This window comes from Echiichthys vipera, assembly GCF_963691815.1.
Source record: "Echiichthys vipera genome assembly, chromosome: 21".
Taxonomy (NCBI): domain Eukaryota; kingdom Metazoa; phylum Chordata; class Actinopteri; order Perciformes; family Trachinidae; genus Echiichthys; species Echiichthys vipera.
In genome coordinates this window covers 8,690,880-8,715,655 of record NC_139846.1, presented here as the reverse complement: position 1 = coordinate 8,715,655, position 24,776 = coordinate 8,690,880, and the positions used below count along the sequence as shown (strand labels likewise).

The 24,776-nt window shown below is 39.9% G+C and overlaps 1 protein-coding gene across 1 annotated transcript in view; it reads right to left on the bottom strand.

Moving 5' to 3' along the window:
• Positions 1 to 17,711, bottom strand: part of LOC310963475 (cadherin-7-like) — a gene marked incomplete at both ends in the record, with an annotated part of 97,448 nt that extends 79,737 nt beyond the window's left edge. The window contains one exon of the mRNA XM_083936327.1: positions 17,475 to 17,711. Within this exon, the coding sequence (XP_083792453.1) occupies positions 17,475 to 17,711 (237 nt within the window). The remainder of the gene's footprint in view (positions 1 to 17,474) is intronic.
• Between the last annotated feature and the right edge of the window lie 7,065 nt (positions 17,712 to 24,776).

The following is a 24,776-nucleotide window of genomic DNA, read 5'->3' as shown; positions in this document are numbered from 1 at the left end:
AAACAAAGAAAATCTTCATTTTTAAGAAGATAAAAAGAGCTTTTTTTGTCGCATTTTTGCATGAAAAATTACTTTAACGATTAATTGCTGATTATTCTCTCATTCCATCAACTAATCAACTAATGGTTGCAGCTCTAAACGTCAACGCAGAGATTACATCATCAGATAAATGTCCTCTTTTTTGAGAGGTGAAGCATTTCAAGAGCACAGTACAGTATAATATGTCTTGATCCCATTTTAAAATTTGACACATTGCTCTGCTGGTCAAACTGTGCTTGTATCTATACCAGTTTTTCATGTCAGATTGCTATGTTGGGACCTCCCCTCTCACCACTCTAGTTATGTGCTGCAACCTGTTGCACACAGTTATGTAAATGAGAGGAGTGGAGCGGATCGAGACTGAGCTAATGAACATATTGTATATCTGTGATCCGTTTATCACCATTATTATTGAAGTCATAGTGTTTTTTTTCGCCCCTATTTTTCTATTAGACTACAAAACTGAAAAGCAATAAAAAAAAAATAGGGTTAACAGTTATTTTATTATGGATATATCGATTATTTTCCATATTTTAATTTAAAAAAGTTTTCGTTCCCACTACGCAAAATGAAGAGAAGGTAATACTTGAGAGATTTGGTGCAAAGTATACTGGAGCCCACAGACTTGAGGCAGATAACTTTATTAGATGACTAACATTTCAACACCTGGTGAGTCAAACAGAACAGAGTATCACATTCTTTAAAAATCGATTTATCTTATATTGGGAGACGGTTAAAGCATGTTAACCTCTTCCTTCCTGATTGTTTTGATTCTGAGTTGTTTGTTCCGTATGTCAACAGCTTCCTCCAAGTTACTATTACAATGTGAAACAAAACCCTTGTAACAAAAACATTTAATACAATCAGCTTCTAAAGGGATGAGGTCTTACTGTAATTTCACAATCAACATTATTAGAGTCATAAGATGGTAAAAATAATTTGAATGTGATATGAAAGATGCACACACACACACACACACACACACACACACACACACACACACACACACACACACATTACTTTCATCTAATCATTGCTCTTTTGTGAATTACTGAACAATTTCATCTTTTCCAAGATCTAACAAGTATTAAAAACAATCAACAAAGATAAAAAAACACTTTTTGATGGAGCTCATTGACCTACTGTATACAACCTAGAGGTCCCCTTGAACTTCAAGTTAAGATTTCATCATGCAAAAAGTATGGGTGCTTCCCCAGGAAGTGCGCCAGGCTTTTAGGCCAATTTGAGAAAGTGGTCAAACAGAGGAATTGCAACTACCCGGTCCGTTACTTGATGTCCTCTGGCCAAAAACAACATTTTCCAATTGACCTACATGGTGAAAAAGGTGTATGTAAATCCATGGATTCTTTTATTGAGCGTAAAACCCCCTGCAAAATCACTTGTGTTAATCAGAATTTGATCCTTTCAGTCCGACAATATTTCAAAAGTCTAGAAGAGCCGCACGATTAAAACATGTAATCCCCATTCAAGTTGGCGGAGCGCTAAACCGGAAGTAGCAGACCCGGCCTGCAGAAGTCTCCACTAATCTAGGAGCCACACAGTTTTTGACATAATAGTTTAACTTTTTTGGCTTTACACGCCACTGGGCAACTTTCCCCTGTAACCAGTTCTCTTAACACATCCATGGACTCCTGAATCAAACCTATAAATCTTTCAAGCCTGAGTTTGGTAATTTTAAGAACAGTCACTGTGGGGACCTTGAAAGAGCAATACACTACTGTAACACAAAACACGGCCTGAGATGACAAGTCTCCTCACCAAATTCAGATTACAAGGACATTAATTTGGTTCATAAAAGTGGTTCTGAATTTAATTATTTATTTGACGGCCGTCTTGAGAGATATGCAGGACTGATATAACAATATATAACACATTTTAAAAAATAGCTTTCTTTCTCCCTTTCATTGTGAAGCACTTTGGGTTTACATGAAATGAAATGTTCTTTATACATTGATTGCTATTGCCAGGTTATGTGAGCATCTTCATTTTTTGCCCTTGATAACTCCTGGACCAACACATTAGAGTTTGTATACGTAACTAACACACATGCCTATTACTCACCACTGGCATCGATGTATATAATAGGAATCCTGAGCCTTGTGACTCAAGCCTTCCTTTAATCATTTGGGAAAATAATGAAAAAGCCCACCTGGATTATACTCTGTGACCAAAGACGCTGTGCGAGAAAGAAAATACGAGGATAAAGCCATCTCTTTTACACTACCGACAGTGCTGCTACAATCCAAAGGGATTACAAACAACTCAAACAAGCAGTACTACTTCAAACAATAAAATACCTTATTAAACCCCAACACAAGAGGGCCTTTGGGAAGGAAGACTTTTGATGTGTACACAGTCCCTCCAGTAGTGAATATATTTAGTCTTGCACCAAGAAAAAGAGCAAATCACTCTCTTGACTCCATTCTTCATTGTGAGGGATATCTGGAGCCAAATTCAATAACAACTTTAGATCATATCCCAATCCATCTCTGAATCATCACATCGTCTTTGCATAGCCTTAGCCCCTCGGCATAATTTAACGCTGTCTGACTATGAACTCATCTCCTCCATGGAAAATGAATGGGCTTGGTTCCAAGAACAGCATATCTTCACAGAAATCCCTCAAACATCACTGGACTACATATGTCTGAATTCAGGCTGTGTCAAAGTGATATCTACTAGAAGGATGAAAATGGGCTAAAATGGAGTGACATTTGGTCTGAGTGGAAGGGAAATACTTTGTTTCACACCTTAAGTTTACAGTGTCTATAGGCACTCACAAGTTTAAGACTAAGTACTATTCACTGGAAGAAAAGCTTAATACAGGTAGTTCAGAAATTGTTGTAATAAAGTTGTCACTCTTACAGATGTTTCTTATGGAAAAATGTATTCCATAGAGTAGGAAGAAAGATACAGAGGAAAGGGATCATAGACAAGCATTATGGCTAGTTATGCTCATGCCATAGAAAAAAAAAAATTCCTTGGGCATATTAAAAAAAAATAGTAATAGAGTCGGGTATGATGAAAATACAACAAAAGATTTTCTGCACCACCAACAGTAAGATCCACTTATTCTTGTTCTTGTTTAAAATCGAATGAATGCTTTGGGGTTGGAGAATGAAAAGAAAGAGAATTGATTCAGCCACCAGCTCTTTCCAATACAGTTATTGTGGTTCTGAATTTCATGAATAAGCCCTGGGGATCCAAAAAGTCTGATACTGACTCGATACAATTTTTAAAATACGTCATAAGGAGTCAGTAATGAGGGGAATGGGGGCTAGTTCTGTTCACTGAAGCAAATCTGAATCAAACAATTATGGTTTTACAGCATGAGAGCGGCAAAAGGTTGCTTATTGCATTCTGATTATTTACTGGCTCCTTTGCTTGTGAAACTCTGGCTTTGAAGGAAATTTGAACAAAGGGACACACTTTCATGGTCATGAGTCTGTCAGTCCACCACTTTGGTTCAGACTGAAAAGACTCAGATAAATTAGCACAAATTTTAGAACAGGGGTTCAAGCTTCTCAAACAATAAATCCTTATCGCCTGACTTTTCCTCCTGCACCACCATGTGGTTAATGTTTGAGTGTGAGAAAATGTGAATTTCTCCAATACTTGAGTTTATGAACATATATGTGAAAAAAAACAATACCATTAGTCTTACATATAATGCATGTTCTCCCTGTGTCTGCGTGGGTTCTCTCCGGGTTCTCCAGCTTCCTCCTACAGTCCGAAGTGTTAGGTTAATTGATGACTCTAAATTGCCCGTAGGTGTGAGTACGAATGGTTGTCTGTCTATGTCTGTCTTTATGTGCCCTGTGATAGACTGGCGTCCTGTCCAGGGTGTACCCCGCCTCACACCCGATGTCAGCTGGGATCGGCTCCAGCCCCCACTCGACCCCGATAGGGACAAACGGTTGAAGATGGATGGATGTATGCTAACGAGCAAATGTTAACATGCTTAACTAAGAAGGTGAACTTTATACCCCTACAGTTGTCATTGTGAGCATGTTAGCATGCTGATGTTAGCATTGAGCTCAAAGCACTGTAGTGTCAAAGTGCAGCCTCAAAGTATCGCTAGCATGTCTTTGACCTCATTTACACCATTAAAGGACAACCTGTATTTGGATTTTCTACATGGTGTGTAAATTCGATCTGTTCAGTTTGACAAAATTCTTTAGAAAACAAAAAACCCCAATAAAATTGAAAGATTCACCCAATTCCGCCTCTTTCTGGTACCTTAAGCTGCCCAGCAACTGTATTGCTTCCCTTGACCTGAGAAGTGTAACTATTCTACATTCTGAGAAAATAGCACAAGTCACTAGTACTTGCCAACCATGCTGTGAATGACTCAGGCCCTTTCTACTACCCCTTTCAGGTAGTATCTTCAAGGTTAAATGCACTTATTGTAAGGCTCTTTGGACAACAGCGCATGTAATGTAATGTGGGCAGAATCAAGATAAGAGAATGTTTATTCATACCAGATGTAATGCAAAAGTTTCAGGCTCAGGTAATATTATGCAGATACAGTACAGATCACATTCAATTCAAAATTGAAGATTCAAGAAACATGTTGATACCAGGTGACAATGTTGCCTCGGTTTTGTCATCCAAGAGACAGTGGAGGACAGAAAAATACAATACAGTATATATAACATAAAACACTGACCAATCTGCAGATGAAAAATCTGTTTTCCAGCACCACATGATTGATAGTGGATGCCTATTATTTGGCCAGTACAAAAGCTTGAATCAAAAGATTTACATTCTGGGATGCAATTAGTGACTATGTGCAATTAAATACAAATAAAAAAGACTGTATTGAGTTCAACACAATGATTTAGAAATAGATAGAAATCGCAATTAACACAACCAAGGGCATAGCTCCTTTCTTTATTTCTTTGTTATCTTTCTTTCTTTATCTGTAGCCATTCAAAACAGAAAAACAAAGTAGCATTATCTCTGTGTTCTCCTGCTGCCAAGCATATTTTTTACACAATGAAACGGTGACAGCATCTTGTGCTGCTACCAAAAAGGTCTGCAAATGATAAAATACACCTCCAAGAGCAAAAGGTACAGAGGCACCATTGTGAATCACCAACATTAGTCCGATGACTGGCTCATACAATACCCTAATTGCTACTGTTACTATGCATGGATTCTTTCTCCACAGAAAATGAGCCGCTGCACATCGTGTCGCTTTTCATGGCATAAAGCATTATCTGGAACCAGAACACAAAAAGTAAAAAAAGAAGAAGAAGAAAAATTATTTTTACACATTATTAAGAAATACTTGCAAATGGTGGTATGACCTACTATGAATTTTTTGAAGGTGCTACCTGATTTGGTTAACAATGCCCTGAGTGATATGTATTTATAAATGAAGAGCACTGATATGGGAATAAGCATGCCGCATTTACTTTCAACACAGCTCAAAGTGAAGTTTGTCATGCTTTCAGGGTGAATTTGAAGAAGGCTGTAGTAAAAAGGCTATACTAAGAGCTTTTCCAGTACATGTAGGTCACTTCAACTCCCTGTGGAAATATAGCCTGTTTTAGGATTAGGGGCTATGATTCATTATGACTGAATTTAATTACAGCGAGAGGTGGCCAATGTTTGCCCGGTTTTTAGCATATTAGGGTCCCTTCATCCATTGGATGGTAAATGTCTAGAGGAGGGTATGGGGGGTTGGGTTGTATCAAATGTGTGTGTGTATGTGTGTGTGTGTGTGTGTGTGTGTGTGTGTGTGTGTGTGTGTGTGTGTGTGTGTAGGAGATCGAGGAGGAGAGGAAGCTTCCGGTTACTTTAGCAGAGCTGCAATTTGAATGTGTTTACAAGCACATACACACACATACACATACAAGCAGATTACTGAGAGTAATCAGGTTAAGGTGAGAAAGTCAGATAACTCGTTTCGGCATTTCTTCTCCTTCTACCATTTTCCCCACCAAAATCCCCATAATCTGAAATACTACCAGTTTGTAAAAGCAGTTAAATACTGTCAACAGGAGATGGGTTGAACCTTCATAACCCTGTCAAATGAGCTCAAGTACCCTTGCATTGAACAAATTTTATTTAACACCAATAATATGGTCCATTAAAGGGCCTGGGGTGCCGGCCCTTTTCTAATTTCGATTTCAAAATACATATTTTATAATGAAAAATGATTGAATTTGTTAAATAAAAAGTTATTTTTATTGCTTTGTTGTGTGTATAAATTTGAGTTGTTATTCTCAAATACATTATTACAGAAATGCCCTTTGACTAATGAAAAAGCACTATTTACAGTCTTTGTCTATGGTCTGTGTACCAAAGGGCATACTTTTCAAAACAACTGAAAAATTTTACTGCCAAGAAATGTTGCCAGATTGGGCAATTTTCGGCTTTAGGATGGATTGTTGGAAAAATGAGCTTGAGTGGGTTGACAAAAAATGAGTCCTGGTTTGCTGTGTTATGTGTGTACAAATTTAATTACAGCGAGAGGTGGCAAATGTATGCCCGTTTTTTAGCATATTAGGATTGGATGGTAAATGTCTAGAGGAGGGTATGGGGGGTTGGGTTGTATAAAGTGTGTGTGTATGTGTGTGTGTGTGTAGGAGATTGAGGAGGAGAGGAAGCTTCCCGTTAGGTTAGCAGAGCTGCAATTTTGTCTGCAATAGTGCTGCCGTTTTCAGATCTTTAATATTCATATTCGTTTTTGGCTACTGTGGCTGACACTGCCGGAGCTAAAAGGCTGGTAGTAGCAACAATGGCTAATAGCAGATGTTGCGTCATAAGATTCCTCCATCCATCTTCAACCGCTTGTCCCTATCGGGGTCGTGGGGGGCTGGAGCCGATCCCAGCTGACATCGGGCGTGAGGCGGGGTACACCCTGGACAGGACGCCAGTCTATCACAGGGCACATAGAGACAAACAGAGACAGACAACCATTCACACCTACGGGCAATTTAGAGTCACCAATTAACACGTGCATATCTTTGGACTGTGGGATGAAGCTGGAGAACAGGGAGAAGACACGGGGAAAACATGCAAACTCCACGCAGAACCAGCAACCCTCTTGCTGTGAGGCGACAGTGCTGACCACCACTGTTGTAAGATGACAATCAAATTCAGCAGGGAAAGAAAAGACACACACATCACTGACTGTATGATAATAACCACAAGATTCAAACTCAGTGGTTTCTATGCTATGAGAAATATTAATGTTTAAAAATACTAAATGATTTCTTTAAACTTTGTTACATAATTTACTTTACTTGAACTTTTTGCTTTACCTGTGTTTACTTGTAGGTATGTTGCAGACTACTGAAGAGCTGCCAAACTGATTTCCATTGTTCTATGCACGATGACAATAAAGATATATTCTTCTTCTCCTCCTTCAGTTACATGGATTGCCACACAATCATCATACAGACATTCCTGCCAATGAACTGTAAAAACTTTGTTGCTTCTCTGGTTTTTCATTTAGTGCCATCATCCGGTCAAATTACCAAATGATACCTAAAAAAATAATTTAATTTCCACCAGCCCACACACAGTTGGAGTTTACTGGGCAGATAATCGATTGTTGTCACAATTAATACACTAAAAATCAGCCCCACGTCAATTTATACGTCTACTTGTGTTTATTTTCATCCTAATCACAAATATGTAATGTTATTTAATATAATTTTTTTTACCGAATCCTAATTTCTGCCTAGATTTGGATGAGTCGTTGGTGTAGTGTTCCTTCAGTGGTACTTTCCAACATACAGTTACATGAAACTACTCCAAGAAACCAAGATATGGTTATACTGTACTATGGAATTGGGTTTCAACTTCACAAAAATACCTCTGTTAATCAAATTAGTCTTCCTCCGTTAACATGAAACCAAGTTTTTCACCTAGATGGATGTTTGTGAAACGTCTGAAAGTGGGGAATAATCATATTACTATGAGGTTTGACGTTTGTTAAAGTCAAAGGAGGTTTGATAGACATTAAACATGGGGTCCCATAAGCAACAGAGGATGCTACATAATAAATCCATCTCACAACACACTTCACACAATGAGAAAATCTCTGAGTGTGTAAAAGGAGAAATTATAGAGATGAGGAAACTCAATATGCCGTGATTGTACATGGGGGAAACATCTGCCTCAAAGTCTGGTGGTGTATCAGGTACACTGAGATCAAACTTCTGTAATTTCATACTGATATCATGTGAAATGTAATTAGTAGGTGAATAGAAGGGGCACCGTTCTATAATGTCTTTGAGGAAAATAGTTGAGTAGCCTCTGACCGACACCTTTTCTCTCTCGTGCCTCTCATGTCTTTTTTCTGCTTTCTTACACATATTGCTTTCTATTTGCATATTTCACAAAAGCTAAACGATCTTCCCACCTCTACAATACCTTCTAGGAGGAACAAGTGGCAGACATTTAAAGGACTTCTTTATTATACATGAACTGCCTGTATGCAGTTGAGCCCCCCTCCATGCTTACATTTTTCGTTGAAATGGAGAAGAATGCTTAATACCACCATTATACCGAACACAGTAGTCTCTGGGCCACCTGTTATCCACTTTGTAGATGGAAAATATAGAGATCTCAAAACTTAACTTTTGTGTGTATTCATAGAACGTCTATACTCTCAGCACAGGCGGAGGACCTCTCTTGAATTATTCAAGATCAGACCTCAGAAAATCCAATACATCAGCACTTCAGGAAACTTCAGAAACTTGAACAAAAAAAAGCACATAAAAGAGAATTCAGACAGAAAACATCAAATAAAAACAACTATCTTACAAATCCCTCTTCCCTACAACAATCCTTAATATTTTATTAAGTTAAAGTATTACCAGATACAATGAAGCGCACTTATGTTATACAATTATTTCAAATGATATGCAGAGCCATTACGAGATCATCATACATTTGAAGAACCAAAGCAGAGGTGAAACAAGGGGAGAGCGAGTAAATCCAAGGTCTAAACAACAACTTAAATTTGAAAAAAGACATAAAGACAAACTGCATCCGGGTTAAGTGCAAACATATGAGAAGTAAATCACTGCACAAGACTTGCACCCCTTTTTTTCAAAATGTCTGGTACGCCTTGGTGTCTTGCCTACTTTGACAGCTCTACTTTAGTAAACATGTTGTAAACAAAGGAGAAAATGTTGGGCTGCAGCTCATTTTATGCACTGTGTCTGGAGAACAACATTTTTATATGACAGATTTATCAAACTTAGAGTGTGTAAGCTATACCTTGGAGCAAATGTGGTTTCAGAGTTCATGGGTGGAAGAAGCTGCAGACCCCACCCAATTCGGGCATTATCAGAAGACAAAAGTGCTTTTTGTTGTAAATAGTACCGTTTTAATGAAAATGCATGTGTTCGGGAAGTGCTGAACATAAAACGGAATAAACAAGACTTGGATTACACTGCACAAGTTTTGTGAGTGTTTGAAAATGGTAGGGCTGCCCCCAAATAGTCGACCAAGCACTGGTTGGCCAAAAAATCATTAGCAGACCAAAATTTCATTGGTTGATTGGTTGCAGGGAAACAAAACCATTTGGAACCATGTCTTAACAAAACACAGCAGGTCCCTTCGACATTGCGGTTAACTAACAATAGCCAATCATGTCGGGAAAGACGCCTAAAATATGGGATCAATTTGAAAAGAACAACGATGACCCCAAGAAGGTCACATGCAAACTTTGCAAGGAAACTTCAACTATCACTAGTCCACGACAAACATGACCTCCCACCTAAACATGAAAGTAACGTTAGCCGAACATGACCTACCACCTAAACATGTAAGTAACGTTAGCCAAACATGACCTACCACCTAAACGTGTAAGTAACGTTAGCCGAACATGACCTACCTCCTAAACATGTAAGTAACGTTAGCCGAACATGACCTACCACCTAAACATGTAAGTAACGTTAGCCGAACATGACCTACCACCTAAACATGTTAGTAACGTTAGACGAACATGACCTCCCACCTAAACATGTAAGTAACGTTAGCCTAGCTACCTGCCCATGGCGGCTGTTCCTACAGTCTCCTTGCTGATTTTTCCGACATATTCAAAACAAGAATCTGAAATAATTTGCCGGTGTCATTAACAGGCAGCACACTTACAGTGCGCAGCTGTGTGCACTTGTGAAATAATGGTTATTAATGATGAATTATGTATGCATATATTATATATATCTGCGTCTATTAGTGGACTAATCGCTCTAAATTTAAGTCTAAATCTAAGATTTGGTGTAGTTTTCCCAAATGTTAAACACAGGCTTCAATTCATTGAGATTTTTCTCTGTTTTTTAATCTCCGTTCATCGTGAAGGCATGCAATAATTTATGGCAACACTCAGTGAGTAATTGATATACAAAGGGTCATTCTGAAGGTGAAGTATTGCTTTAAAGTTAACATCTTGCATGCCTAATTTTAGACACTGTTTTGACAAAAAAAATGCAATTTTGTAGGAAATAGGACATTTTGAGTGCAGTCTTGTCATATTTATCAGAACTAACAAGTCAAACCTAAGCCTAAGTGTCATACTGCCTCATTTTGATTTTGTTTATTAGCTTTATGGTGAAAATATGCTTACCCATGTAAGGATGACTGGGCTGTTGGCTTAAATTTTCCTTTACCACAGTATATTTCTAGGGATGAATGACATTCTCTGCTGACCCATTAAAGAAGCTCAAAGAAGTGTTTTGGTCTTGTTGGCCTCAGTTTACACAACAGTCTCTTGACTTTGTCCTGACCTCTTTACTGTACATCTAAAAATTGCTCTGCTGAAGTTGACTCTAGTCTTTGCCCCTACATGAAAGTGTAAATAACGTTCCTCTCCTGTCGTTTCTCCTACCCCGCTGATAACTACCCTCTATTCTAGTTTACACTGCTGTTTTCATCCTTTTTTATTCTGTGGCTCAGATAAAGACTTTCCCACCATCCCAGAGGCCCCCAGGATGTCTCATGAGCTCCCCCCTCAGTAAGCTCTTGTCCCTGGGTACTGTGTGTATGATGTCCCCCGTCAGCTTGAATCACCCTCCTACTCTGGCTCATCACGCTGCTCTCACAATTCCCCAGCTGCGACAATGTGTTTGCGGCACCAGCGAGAGTGAGTAGATGCTATTGAGACTGACCTTTGCAGCAGCGCCCAGTGCTCTATGATTCTAACCCATTTGACAGTGAGCGTCTAATAGAATGCTAATGAAGTTGCTTGCATAGTAACATGATATGTTGGCTCCATTATAATTATCTGTGGGATTATTCCATGCCCATGATGCAGATTGTTTGATTATTAAACTGAATTACTGTCATGCAGAACACTAGGCTCGTGCTACCAGGTCAGAAATTACTCATGATGCTCGCTCATAAAAATGTGTAATGACTGTTGCAATAAATATCAAACGGTACCACTTGTTGCAAAGAGGAAGAGGAATATTTCCATGTGAGATACAAGGGATTGCGTCTAATCGGTTTGATTTGAAAATTTCACATAAAGCTATATTCTTCCATCAAGAGAATCCTTCCATTTTCTCGCTCCTTATTGAGGTGCTTTTATTTGTATTGGAAGGACTCCCTAAGTGAGTGTGAGCCTGAATGCAGCCTGAATTATAAAGTGATATAAATTCATTCATTACTCTGATGAATCAAATTTGAGGACACTTTATTTATCTATGAATAAGGTGAGATTCAGAACAAAGGTTTGCGTCTGAGGGCTTGTACCTTCCGTGATATGAGGCAGCAATGTACAATTCTCCACTCATTTGGACAGAAACTGTTCCATGACTGGCGATAAACCAATTAATTGGTCGGCCATTTAAGACAAATTTGAGATAATCAGCATCTGCCTATGCGTGCGCTCATGAGGCCAATTAACAAAACATGTCTGCAGGCAGCTTTGTCAGTGTGGCCTGCTGTAGAACAAAGTCAGCGCTCCCCCTCACGTCATACACGTCAGTGTTACGTTAGCAAGCCTTCAAATTGCTAAACTAGCCTACTAGCTTGAAAAACTACTGTATAGGCGCCAGGCCCCGGTCCTACCTGAGTAAAACATTTCTCCGATTTGTCCTTTGGTATGATTGTGGAATGGTAAGGGCATTTCTTTTCTTCGTGAGATTAAACCAGACATCAATAAATGTTTTCAAACTGTTGTTTTTGTTTTGAGTACTTTCACACAGAAATATAATATTAGGCCGCAATAAAGCCTTATAATTTATTTGCAAGCGAATCAAGGCAGTAAGCTTTACTCCTTTCAAACTTGACAAAGGCAGCACATACTCTCCTCCTTCCTTTTTTACCTTTCACAATAAAAGCGCTATATTGTGTAAATGTTATTGTGCAAATGACCAGTATGAATCTTCTCAAAAGAGCATTTTGCATAAACGTTGTCTATTCATCACGTCCCCGGTGTGTAAAGGCCTTAACTGTATAGCCTGTGAGAGGCCGTGCACACTACAAAGGAATGAAAAAACACTTTTGTGAGTTTTCAATAATATGCTGCAAGTAGCCTACAACTAAACAGAGACAATACAGGCGATTACACTGTTAAATAACCTAATTGTTTCTTACTATTTGTAACTGATTATTCTCTCAAAGTATTTGTGTGTTTATATTGTGTTTTAATTGAAAATTAGGGCATTCCCTCAAAGATTCTTTGATTTTCAATAAAATTTCAATGAATGAATGAATAATTGCTCAGCAATTGCATCACTCTAAGCATTGCTCACGTCTCATTTGTCATTATTATTAAATTGCTGTATTTTGCCAGATGCAAAATACAAAGCAAAAGCAGCAACAACATGATATCTGCATTATATATCAGCCATAGGCCTCCCTGCTCTCTAAATATCAGCATTAGAGATTGAAAAATCAATATTGGTCGACATCTATCCATAACAAAATGATATGTCCTCAGAACTGGGGTACGCAGTTTATTTTTGGTGATGTTGGGGAAAAAATTCATAGAAATCTTTCATCATATTGTATTTCAAATGCTCTAGGAGAAAAGACTTTTGCACCTCCTGTTGGCTCAGTTTTCAGGCCTTTGGCCAATCACAGGTCATTTCAGAGAGGGCACATTCCTATTGGCTAAGGACAGAGAGGGGAGAGGGAGATCTGCAGGAGGAGGTCTGACTCTGCTTTAAATTCAGGCTTTTTGCTTTTATACCGACTGCAGCAAAAGCATTATAACAAAAGTTATAAAATAGAAAGAAGATATTTCAAAGTGTAACAGGCCGGAGACTTAAACAAAAGATTCCAATGTATGTTTCAAAACTGCACGCCTGTAAACATTGCTTATTCAGCAGAAGCTACAGATTGGTATGTTCCAACTCTTGCAAATATTTAGAGATATGAACACCCGGCAGAAAATCACATCATGTTTATAAGTGTTTGTTAAGTGAACGAGTAGCTCTTGCCTCTTCTGTTGTTTGAATATGCGTTTCTTCTTTAATGTATGTTTTCACTGGCTTAATGTGACTCTAGCTGATTCCAGGCCAGTACATTTACCGGAGGCAGAGTGCCAAGGCATAATAGGACATTTGGTTGTGAAATTCAGAATCTGACAGAATGCATTAAAGCCAAGCAGACTGCATGCAAAGGAAGCAGCAAGGCCAAAGTGATGACTTCCAATTTGCAACTATATCATATTTTCCTTTGCTTCTAGCCAAACAAATGACCAAATTGTGCAGCACCTGTGCCATTGTTTGGACACAGTCCTATTAGAGTCCTATTGTTTGTCATATTAGATACCCACATACATCTGACAAAAGCAATTACGGGTAATGTCACTGGTGTTTTTTGCCTATAACCTGCTGGAAAGTTTAGAGCGGAGTACTGAGTTTTGGCTTCCTATATTTTGGTTGTTGTTTTTCTTTTACAGAAGCTACATAAAAAATTCATTTAGTAAGGTCATTCTAATGACACGGCAGGACCTTTCATTTCGCTCAAAATGAGCCACGAGGTCCGGGTGTCCCGCCCAGACTTTTTGACGCAGCAGCGCGCCCTTGTGATACAAAACAAACGCACACTATGTGACAACTATGATCTCAGGGAACAAATAATGTGACAGCTCCTCAAGCTCCCAGGCAGCTTGCCTGCGTGGAGTAAATGAATCTGATTTTTTCATATTCCTGGAAGGGTTAGATTGAGCTTGGGCACGAGGTCAGATGTAAAGATGTAGCCAGTCTGTTTTTTTTACATGTTGTTTTTGCCCTAGACTACTAGGGCAACCACTATAAACACACATATACAAAAAAATAAGTCAATATGTATGGAAGAAATACCTGAATTAAAAGGATTCGCAAATGTGTACCGCAGATATACAGCAGATCTCTACACATATATGAATGAATAATCAGCCTGCTCATGCCCTTTGGGATTTACTAACAAGAAAAGCAATCAGATACAAGCATTTGTAAAAGAAAAGAAGCACTTGGAATTCCTGACTACTGCACTTGCCTCTCTTTTGTAATTTGCAAATGGAAAAGGACACATCTGATTGAGACAACAGATGTTCCCAAACAAAATAAAACCTTGCCAGAAGTCCGATATAGTGGATCTAGGGAAACACAGATCAGTCAAGACAGGATTTGAGGATATTGTGGACGCTTTGACAAGAAATTACCTTTAGCTGATCTCCAGCAGTGTCACAAATACGCTGATTCTGATTTTGATTCCCTCTGGTGAAAACTAGCGAGGGGAACAATAGGACAGTCAAATGTATCCTAATTCCAGATGGAGACGCTAATCCAGTTCAGAGACAGCAAGGAAATGGGCTTGTGAGAGCAGACCTGGCAAATACATGCAGATGAGGGTGATTATCCTGCAGATGAGCGGAAAGAGGAAAACTAATTTAATAATAAGACCAGAAAATTCTGCAAGATAACAGGGATCTAGAGACCGATCCAAGACCCATCTGGCCTGCACGGCACACACTGGAGCCGTTTGCTAGGCGGGAGCTGTCCACTTACACAGTGGTGCTGAAAGCCTTGTGTACACCAAACACTGGGATAAAAACCAACAGATTTACAGGCAACGTAAACATTACTTTTGAATTTTTTATTTTTTTGTTACAGAAGTTGTTACAGTATATTATGGATAGTATTGAGAATCAGATCAGAAAGTAACATTTTACTTGAGTATTTCCATTTTATTCTGCTTTGTACAAAGCAGAAGTGCACTGTAACTAAATACTTTTATGCATGTCTTGTACTTAAAGCTATAGTCTACGATTCGGAATATTGGTATTATTAACACCGTTTATACAGCGATTATGGTCCTGTAATCCGATCTAGACAATATGAATAGCAAAAAGATCCAAACAAGTCCATCCGGTCTATCAGCCATAGGCCTGCTTAGAAATTAACCAAAGAGAACCAACTGTTCCAAAAGGCTCCTTTTGGCTCCAATCTTCTCCTCTCCCCTCGTCTCACCTGCTCCGCGTCATCCCACCTCGTCCCCTCCCCCTCCCCCTCTGTAAACTCTGAGCGGCTAGTGATTAGCTTAGCAGCTCAGCTACCGGAGCTTCTATTACCATGGAGAAGGAAAAGACCGATACTAGCAAGAGGCCTCTGCTCGCCCAAACGGCGAAGGTTGGAAGAAAACAAACCGGTTCAAATCTGTCTCAGAGGCTCAACTGATTTTTAGAATGTAGACCATAGATTTAAGTACATTTTGAGATACTTGTTTATGTATTTTACTTCAGTATTCCCATTTGCTACTTCATACTTCTCCATTTCAGAAGGTAATATTATACATTTTCCATCAGTATATTTACCTGACACAAGATACTGCTACATTAACCAGTTAGACAATAAATCACAGTAAAATTCCAGATCGTTCTCAATAACGCATCAAATTGTAACTCCCAAACGCAGGCGCAGTATGCAGTGTTTGTTTTATATCAATGAAAACAATACAATAATAATACTGAAGCCTCTATATCTGACAGCAGCACAGCCCGCTGCAGATAGACCCTGATCCGTCCTCGCAGTCACTTTCAACCTGTGCTTGGAGCTCCAGCCGGAGGAGGAAAGCTCTGTGTACAAATGTCACGTAGATGATTAAGCAAGTATGCTCGGGGTATGGAATAACTGAGAGTGTTCGCATCCTCAGTCTTGATGGCTTTGGTCGTGTTTCCTTGATATTTGTGCTAATAGAGCTAACACAGCACTGATTTTCTGTTTAGAGGAACATGAAGCGTTAAACAGTGAACTTCAGTTTAAAGTGACACCACAACATATATGTAGTGATGGACACATGCTGAGAGCTAAATGACTATTTTTTTAACCTTTTAACGCCCTGGAGTCTGGTACTTTTATTCTGGCGAGGTATTGTCTACGGTATTAATCTAATGTGATGTCTGATAACTGTGATAATTATATGATCATGATCAATTTTCACTTTTCATAAATTCCATACCGTTATATACTTCCAGTGGTGGAATCTAATATAGCACATTTGCATTTTGAGGTTTTTGTGTCTGTATTTTAAACGAGAATTTCCATTTTATGCTACTTTATACTTAAACATTTCAGAGGCATGCTAACATTTCAATGGCATGCTAATAAAAGACAATGCATCGTGATGAATTCAACAACCCAGCAATATCTAAAGAAGTTAAAAACAGCTCATAGAACAGTGAACACTTTAATGCACCAGTAAAGTAACATAAATACATAATATTATTTTTAAATTGTATCTAAATACTTCTTTCACTCTGCATGCATATTTACCTGAGAAAATATGAACAGTAGAATAGCTGTGTTATCATTTCTCATAAATACATGGTCACTGTGTCGGTGTCCCCTCATGCTAACTGTGCCATTTGTGACGTTGGGAAGGTTCCATACTTATTTATCTGCCAAAACATGCATTACTTTGATCTATCTCTTGTACCTTGGCAGATCGCTTACTTTACAAAGACACATTTGAATTATATATATATATATATATATATATATATATATATATATATATATATATATATATATATATATATATATATATATATATATAGCTTTACCGGGGACTGATTATACTGCAAATTACCTTTTCACGACATACACAGGCCTCTAAAGCTGCACATTTGTACGAGCTCATACTTCAGCCAGGTTGGAATATAGTGTGAATACCTTCCGAAACTGTCTGTGTTTTGTCTTTTCATTTGTTTCATTTCATATAGGGCACTGGGAATATGTACAACTCTGTAAAACACTGCAGCGTCCCAGATTTTGCAGGTCATTATGGTAAGAGATTATTGATATACAGATGCACAGAACTGTAAAAATAGGATATGTGTGAATCTGTTTATCATGAGGGTTTTTTTAAACCAAGAGATTTTTTTATTTTACATGCATGTAACAGAACATTGCTAGGCTGTTCTAATGACTCATTAACAATCACAAATCGCTTACCTTGCCAACGTAGAGTGGCTCATTTCCTGTGTACTCCTCCAATACGAAGAACTGGTTCCATACCCAGCTGCGTTTGTGTCTGTGCAGGGCCTCCCAGGGGTCTGGATCAGAGAGTGGGGTCTTCTTCAGATCCCCAGAGCTGGGATTCAGCCCCCAGCAGACCCTCTCCCGCATGGGAAACAGGAGTGCAAGGAGAACCAGGGCTCTGCATATGCCTATGCAACACCACCCCATCATCTGGACCTCCTCCGAAAAGCACTGAGGCCAGAAGAGGAGTTAAAAAATATATATAAAAAAATAAAAGAGAGTGAAGCTGAAATGTCAAAACCCTCAGGGTTTTATCCACACAGTCCTGACCCTGTTGTTTCACCAGAGTGCAAGAGCAGTCAGACCCTGAAAAGAGCGCACGGGTTGAAAAAGAGTCAAGCTCTGCATTTTGCTGTTTTGCTCTTCTTTTTTCCTGATTGGAGACTAAAAGTGGGGTGATTTCCTCCACTTAGGAACCAGAGAGTTGACATTAAAGCTGGGTAACAGGGTCAGTGGGGACCGGGCAGACTTCAACACACAGGCTGTATAATTGGCACCTATCAGAACAGAGAGACAGAGAGAGAGAGAGAGAGGTTGAAAAAAGAGAGAGACAAAGACACAGAGGAGAAAGGAGAGAAAGTACCGTCAGCAAAATTGCCTCTGTGACCGCAGCCACTTTAGACAGCAAGTAATGTGCTTGCTGATGCAATGATAATGACGTTTTTCACCAATCATGAAGAAATCGTCCAAAAAATGAATAGACAGTAAATATTGTGCACGCAATCAACACAATGTCCTTCACCTACACACATGGCAGAGAAAAAAACAGGGCGAGGTCAAAATGTTAATAAAGGTAAGATGGAGGGAAAATGACCTGCACATGAGCAGAGAGATTTCACAGTGAATAAAACAACGGTGGAATAACAATCAAACGCTATTCAGCTGGCTCTCAATTATCTGGGCTTTACCTCACCAAGGTCAATATTTTGTCATAGTTTCTTTGTGTAAGAGCGTGGCAGGGCTCGCCACTCAACACTAACAAGCCACATGATCTGTGTGGCAAGCTCTCATCACCAAGATTAAAAATAAATCTGAGCTGTCAGCAGCATGATGGCCCGAGAGCTCCTGACCTCTACTCTGAGCGGTCTGTTTGCCGGCCTGAGCACATGCGAGGGGGATCTGTCTCCCTGCCATCGTCATGCCATGACAGATCCCCCAAGATGCCAGAACACAAAGACTTGTCAAAGCAGAGAAAAGCATCAGCTCCTGACAGATAATGTTTGTCATGTCATAACACATCCCGGCAGTCCTGAGTAGTTGAGCAATTACATCAACTTCATAATACCGCTGGTGATATCTGACTAATTTGATACGTAACAACGGCTTCCACTCTATAAATATTTTAAAGGAGGACATTAAAACACACACAAGAGCTGGCTGGCAAATGTATCCAACATCTTGGGATGATACTGGCGGAGAATTGACATTTAAACTTCAGGACGTCTTGTGAAAGCAGACGTTTAGAAAACTAAGAGCTCATCTGCACGTATATGTATTCCCTCGCTGACCTCTCTTTCTCTCTCCTCGATGCAGAGTATTGGCAGGGCCCTGGACGTGGAAGGTAATTGCTTTGGCATAAAGTGACCTCTTTCTTCCCACACAGATTCTTGAGCTCTTATTTTACTTCCTCTCTCTTTTCCCCCCCTAGCAAAATAAAAACAGAACACCACACATGCTGTGGTAGGAATTTTTTATATTTTTGCACTGGGAAGTCATTATCTTGTGCTAATAATCCGTGCAGAAATAAATAAAAGTCACCTCTGCAAACCCATAGACGTTTGTGAGGAGCATCCTGAACATGCAAGAATTTATTTTGAAACGCCTCACTTGGAAATGTACTTATCCTTAAGCATTTTGAATTACTTGCTTTTTTTTTTCCTTTTCCGGTCAAAGTGAAGAAAGCACACAAACTCCTACAAGCCAAAACTTTATCCAAGAAGCCATAAATCTGTGGGAACATGCACCCTGGTCAGCTTTAATATACAGAATGCACGCTAAGGCCGCAACACATGAACGTGCACACACATACACAAAAAGTCACTGCCTTTGCATGCCAATTTAATGGTAGAGGTGGAAAGTGGAGCAGATCTGGCTGCAGGGCAGCGCCAGTTATGAATGCAGGTTGGAATTGTGTGTGTGTGTGTGTGTGTGGGGGGGGGGGGGGGTGCAGGGTCAGTTTGAGCAAGGTGTCCAGGTTAATGCTTCACATTTCACTTAACCCTGAACGCGAGAAGAGATGGGAGTCAGCTAAAGACTGGAGATAACACTAATGTAGTTATGGGTGCAGCAGATATTGGCTGGTTATAAAATGAGCGTGTACTGATTTACAGGCGAAATTATTGAACAATTCATGCTGCAGAGAAATCAATGTTTTCAATACATTTCCATCGTTAATCATTTTCAAGATTAAAAAGGAATGATGTCAAATCTAGCTTGAAATGAGCTTGTAAACAAATACAAAGAGATGAATGTGACAGCAGTGTTTCATGAGATTATTTTCTCATGACAATTTTCCCATTTCTTCCTCTTCTGCTCCTTCCTGTTGGTGTCAGGTGATTGACAGTAAGCAGAGCGTAACACAGCGTTGATATGAAAACACTCGACGTTGGGCACAATCAAGTGACAACAAAGCAGAAAAGCAAAAAAAAAAAAAAAAAACTTTGGTGGAGGAAAAAAGTAAACGAAGGCGTCGGGTTGACTGTGATGGATTATCTGACTCTGTGGAAGTTGTTTTTTCATACTGTACAGGAGTGAAAACCAGGTCTGATGCCTTCAAGTATGATGACTGACTGTGGAGCTGAAAAAAACAACCTATATTCTTCATTTAAAGGCAGTTTTAGCCCTCTAATAAATAGCTGGGGTTAGGGCTGTGCTGTATCTATATCGATATGAAAACGATGTAAAAACATGTCTATCATGATCATTTTTATCGCAGTTTTAAAAAACAAAGGGGTCGGACTGAGTTATGGCGTCATTGGGAAGACGCTTTATGTTCTGGTCCTTGTGTTATGTTTGTTTTGCACGAACGTTCTTAATAAAATGAGAAAATACTTTTTATTTGTCGAGTTTTTACTTCACACAGGAGTATACAAAAATAGGCTTCACCGTGTGGTCTTGTCATCTCAACTGTTTATTTATTGAATAGGAAGAAAACCTGCTGTATTGTGATATGTATCGTTATAGAGATGTTGCAGCTGCCATAAAACACTGGCAAAGTTTTGGTGCCAAAAGCTTGAAACGCAGGTGGCTTTTCTTATCATTTACAATATATCAGCGCATAACATCATCCTGTGGCAGACTCGGTCTACCAGTCGCAGCCCTTTTCAAACGTGGTCTAAGTCCATGTTTGAGTCCCTGAGGAGAAGCAGACTCATTGTTGGACAAACGTGTCAAAGCGATGATGCCAAATTAAGTGAAAATGTGAGATAAAGGCGTGAATGTAAAGCCTCCCAGTCATCCCCCGGCTCTGTTTCTCTTACACACACTGTTCTAATCCCATTTGCCAGTCTCACAACAGGATTACCAGTGCTACAGCACTCAGTAACCAATCACACGCTTCCTCTGATCCATATTCTCCTCAATCATTGAGTGTCTGAACTCATGGGCCGGAATACACAACACAAACCGCTGAGAAGTTAATTATGCTTTCAGACACTTCATAAAAAGGCTGCTTACGTTGTCATTTAAGCATACAGTAAAACATCTTTTTAGGAATATTTGAAGCTCTCTGCAGCATATGAGCAGATTTCAAAAACGCCACTTTCCTCTTTTGTTTGCCTCTTTCAAAGGGAAAAATCTGAGCAAAGGGTCAGCCACAGAGCGACCCTGTAGCTGGTGGGTCTTCAAGGACACCCACAGTATAGTCAGAGCACTCTTGCTGACGCAGGAGCTTGAACCCAAATGAAGGGTGGTCTCCCTACTCAAAGATTTCTAATACCTCATCTTGCATTCATTTGAATTCCTCTTGCATCCTTTGCTAGTAGATTTGAAGCTGCCTCACACTGTGTACGTATCACATGCTGCATGGAAACGACACGATGCAACAACTGTTGAGTTCAACAGAGGGCTTTTAATTCCCATGCTGTATTTGCCTTAAATCGTTCCATGACACTTGAAAGGGGTTGCACGATGAAGCATCGGTTTTCCAAACAGCAAGTGGATAATTGATCAGTGAAAAAGGCAGCAGTGTGACCCTGGAGGAATCGTGACAGCTATGCGTTTTAATTAATATTCTCGTGATAAAACGTAAAAACTACGTCTGTTTAATGCATGATGAATGTTTTTGGAATGATGCCTTCAAAAAAGAATTTAAGTTGTGACCTTCAGTTCCACACATGACTCAAACATGTCCTGTACTGACACCCACATGATACTTTCAATTATAAATGCTGATGGATTGTGCAAACTACCAGATCCCACTGCATGTTACACTCACTGTGGAAACGACTGGGCTTACAGGAAACCAGAACACATCTAGAGATCTCATATAACTTGAAGTATGTTGCTTCAAAATAAACTTGCACTGAAATGAATAGCCATCATTATAAGCCTTTTTCTTGTGCATTGATCCACTTTTGCCATTAAACAAGAGGAATTGCCTAGTTCTCTCTTATTCCCACTGCAGTTATTAGTTTAATGCATTTCCTCGAAACATTTGGAGGTATATTAACCTCAAATAGGGCAGATATTTTATGGTAGAACATCCTTAATTTGAGTGATAAGACGTCTTCTTTTTACACAGCTTGCGTTTTTTTAAAACTTCTCATTAAAAAGCTGCCACCCTGCAGCCCAGCTGTGCACTCTTTAACATGGACTCTTGGCAGCGTAAATCAGCAGGTACCCCCTCTGCTCGGCCTTGCAAACCGATGTAATCTGACTGCTTTGACCCTCGTGTTAAGTATCAATCATTGCGCATTCGCTGTCAACACCTGCACAATGCAGAAAAAGAAAAAAGTTCGCCGGGCGCACCTGTTCCCGAATCGATAAGAGGCGTTTGTCCGATAAAAAAACATCTCGAATCATTAACACAGATCGATTAAACACCTTAACAACTTCGGGGTTTGGGAAAATAAAGCGGAAGAGGACAGAGGACGGTGGTCAAGCAGCTCCGACAGTAGATATCTCAGCGAGCGGCAGCCGCAGGAAACCTGTGCCCATGGAATACTAATGACAGAACAAGAGACGGGATAAAAAAAACGCACAAAATTCACAAGTAGACCATGAAATAAGTGAAATGCGCTCCCATGAATGTTAAAAAAAAAACTCGACACATCCTCATTGTCCTGCGCTTTGAAATCTACTGGAATTACTCACCAGAAGAAGATGGAATAACTTCACGCCGCACAGATGGTGTCTGCCGCTTAAAGTTGTGTGTTTTTCTCCACACGCACCACACAGAGAAAACAGCTTATGTCACAATTAAGAGTTTAAAAGTTGTCATGATGAAATTAGTCCTGATGGTAGAGCAGGGCTGCTGGAAACCGGCTTACTGGATCGCGCGTAAATGCTCACCCTTGGCAGGGATGTGGCAAGTCTGATCCCTCTCGCGCTCTCCCTCTCTCTCTCCTTCTATCTCCCACCTCTCCCTCTCCTTCTCTCCATATCCTGCGCAGTGCCGGCTCGTGTGCAGGGAACCCCAGCTGCAGGGTTTTGGGTATGTATCTATCGCGCTCTTACATAGGCAACAGGGGACGTGCGGCAGCAAAGAGAGAGTCAGAGCGCCGGGCGAGACAGGAAACGCTCTCGTCTGAGCCAAATCCCCACTGACTGGAGTGGAGAGAGCCTATGGAAATAGTTTGACCAAAATAAGTTGGCGGGGAGGGAGCCAGAAACACACGCAGCGCTTTTGGCACAGAAAATGAGGAGCCGGATTTCCAATCCTGCCAGGTTTTTGGCAGCAGATGGCATGTGTACTGTTGAATGATTGCCTTTGCTGGTGAAAAGAAAATCAATAGTAAATTCCTGACATCTTCAACCAATGAGATGGATTGAACACCTCAATGTTATCCTGCAAGTAAAATAATTGCACAATGATATAATTACATTTACACTGGACACATTTCCTTCCTTTTTCTTGCATAATTCACGAAAAATTACTGTACAAATTGGATTTTTAAATACCCATTTTTTCGGTGGAGATATCTGGGATCTCATTTCAGTTTTGTTTTCCTTCCAATTAGCTGCAGACAGAGCTCCTGCAGTGATACAAGGATGCAGTAAGAGGCTGGACTCTCTATTGCACCTCTACACAGACCTTTAAAACCAAACCAATATTAGTTACATCCCTAATTAGTGACAGTAAACATACAGTTTTGCTCCAGTGAAAAACGCATGCATTTTCATAGAATATACACTAATCTCTTTCAGCCTTATAAACAGCTTCAACTATATATTTTTTTTTATATTTCAAAATGTTTACACCTGTTCTCACAAAAAAAGCAAGCAGTGAAAAGCATTTCACTTTAAACACATTCCCAGTCATTAGTCATAAGGACTATCCTCTGTGTGTTTTTCTCCATGCTATTTGCATTTTGGAGACAAAAGAGCACAATTGCGCAGCTCTCTCTGTCATTTAGGAAAAGGAGCACTGACCCAAACTAATAGAAAGAGCAGCCTCTGTCTGTCATACCTGGAAGAGCAGTTAGCAGAGATGAAATTAGACACAGGGGACAATGGACAGGTACAAAAATCTACAGTACAATGCAGTGGGATAAGAAGAAGAAGAATGTCTTCGGAGGCAAAGGGAACGTTAAAGGAGCATAATGCCAAGAAGATAAAAGTGAGAAAAGCTGGAAATAAGAACTCAACGTAAAGGGAGACAGAGTACTAAGGGAGAACGGGGGTGTGATAAGGAGGGAGAGGTGAAAGGGAGGAGAAGAGGGAGGTGTATCGCAGGAGGAGGTGAGCAGAGAGGGGGGACGCTGCAGTTCAGCGGTGAGAGTTATTTAATTGGAGAGTGACATTGGGAGCCTGGTTCGTCAGCTCTTCCCCATCAATCACTCGCGGTCAGGAGATGCCTGAGGTGATGCAGCCCGCGTACCCGCTCCCTCCGGATCCCACGGCCGGCCCAAGCATTTAACTGCCATGCCTCCATTACACCTCCTCTATCCTTAACACCTCCTCCCTGCATCAGGATGCTCTGACCTCTGCTCACCTGGCCTACTGTTATCTGCTCCCCTGTGACACACCGCTTGATGGGTCTTTTTGTTCACAGAC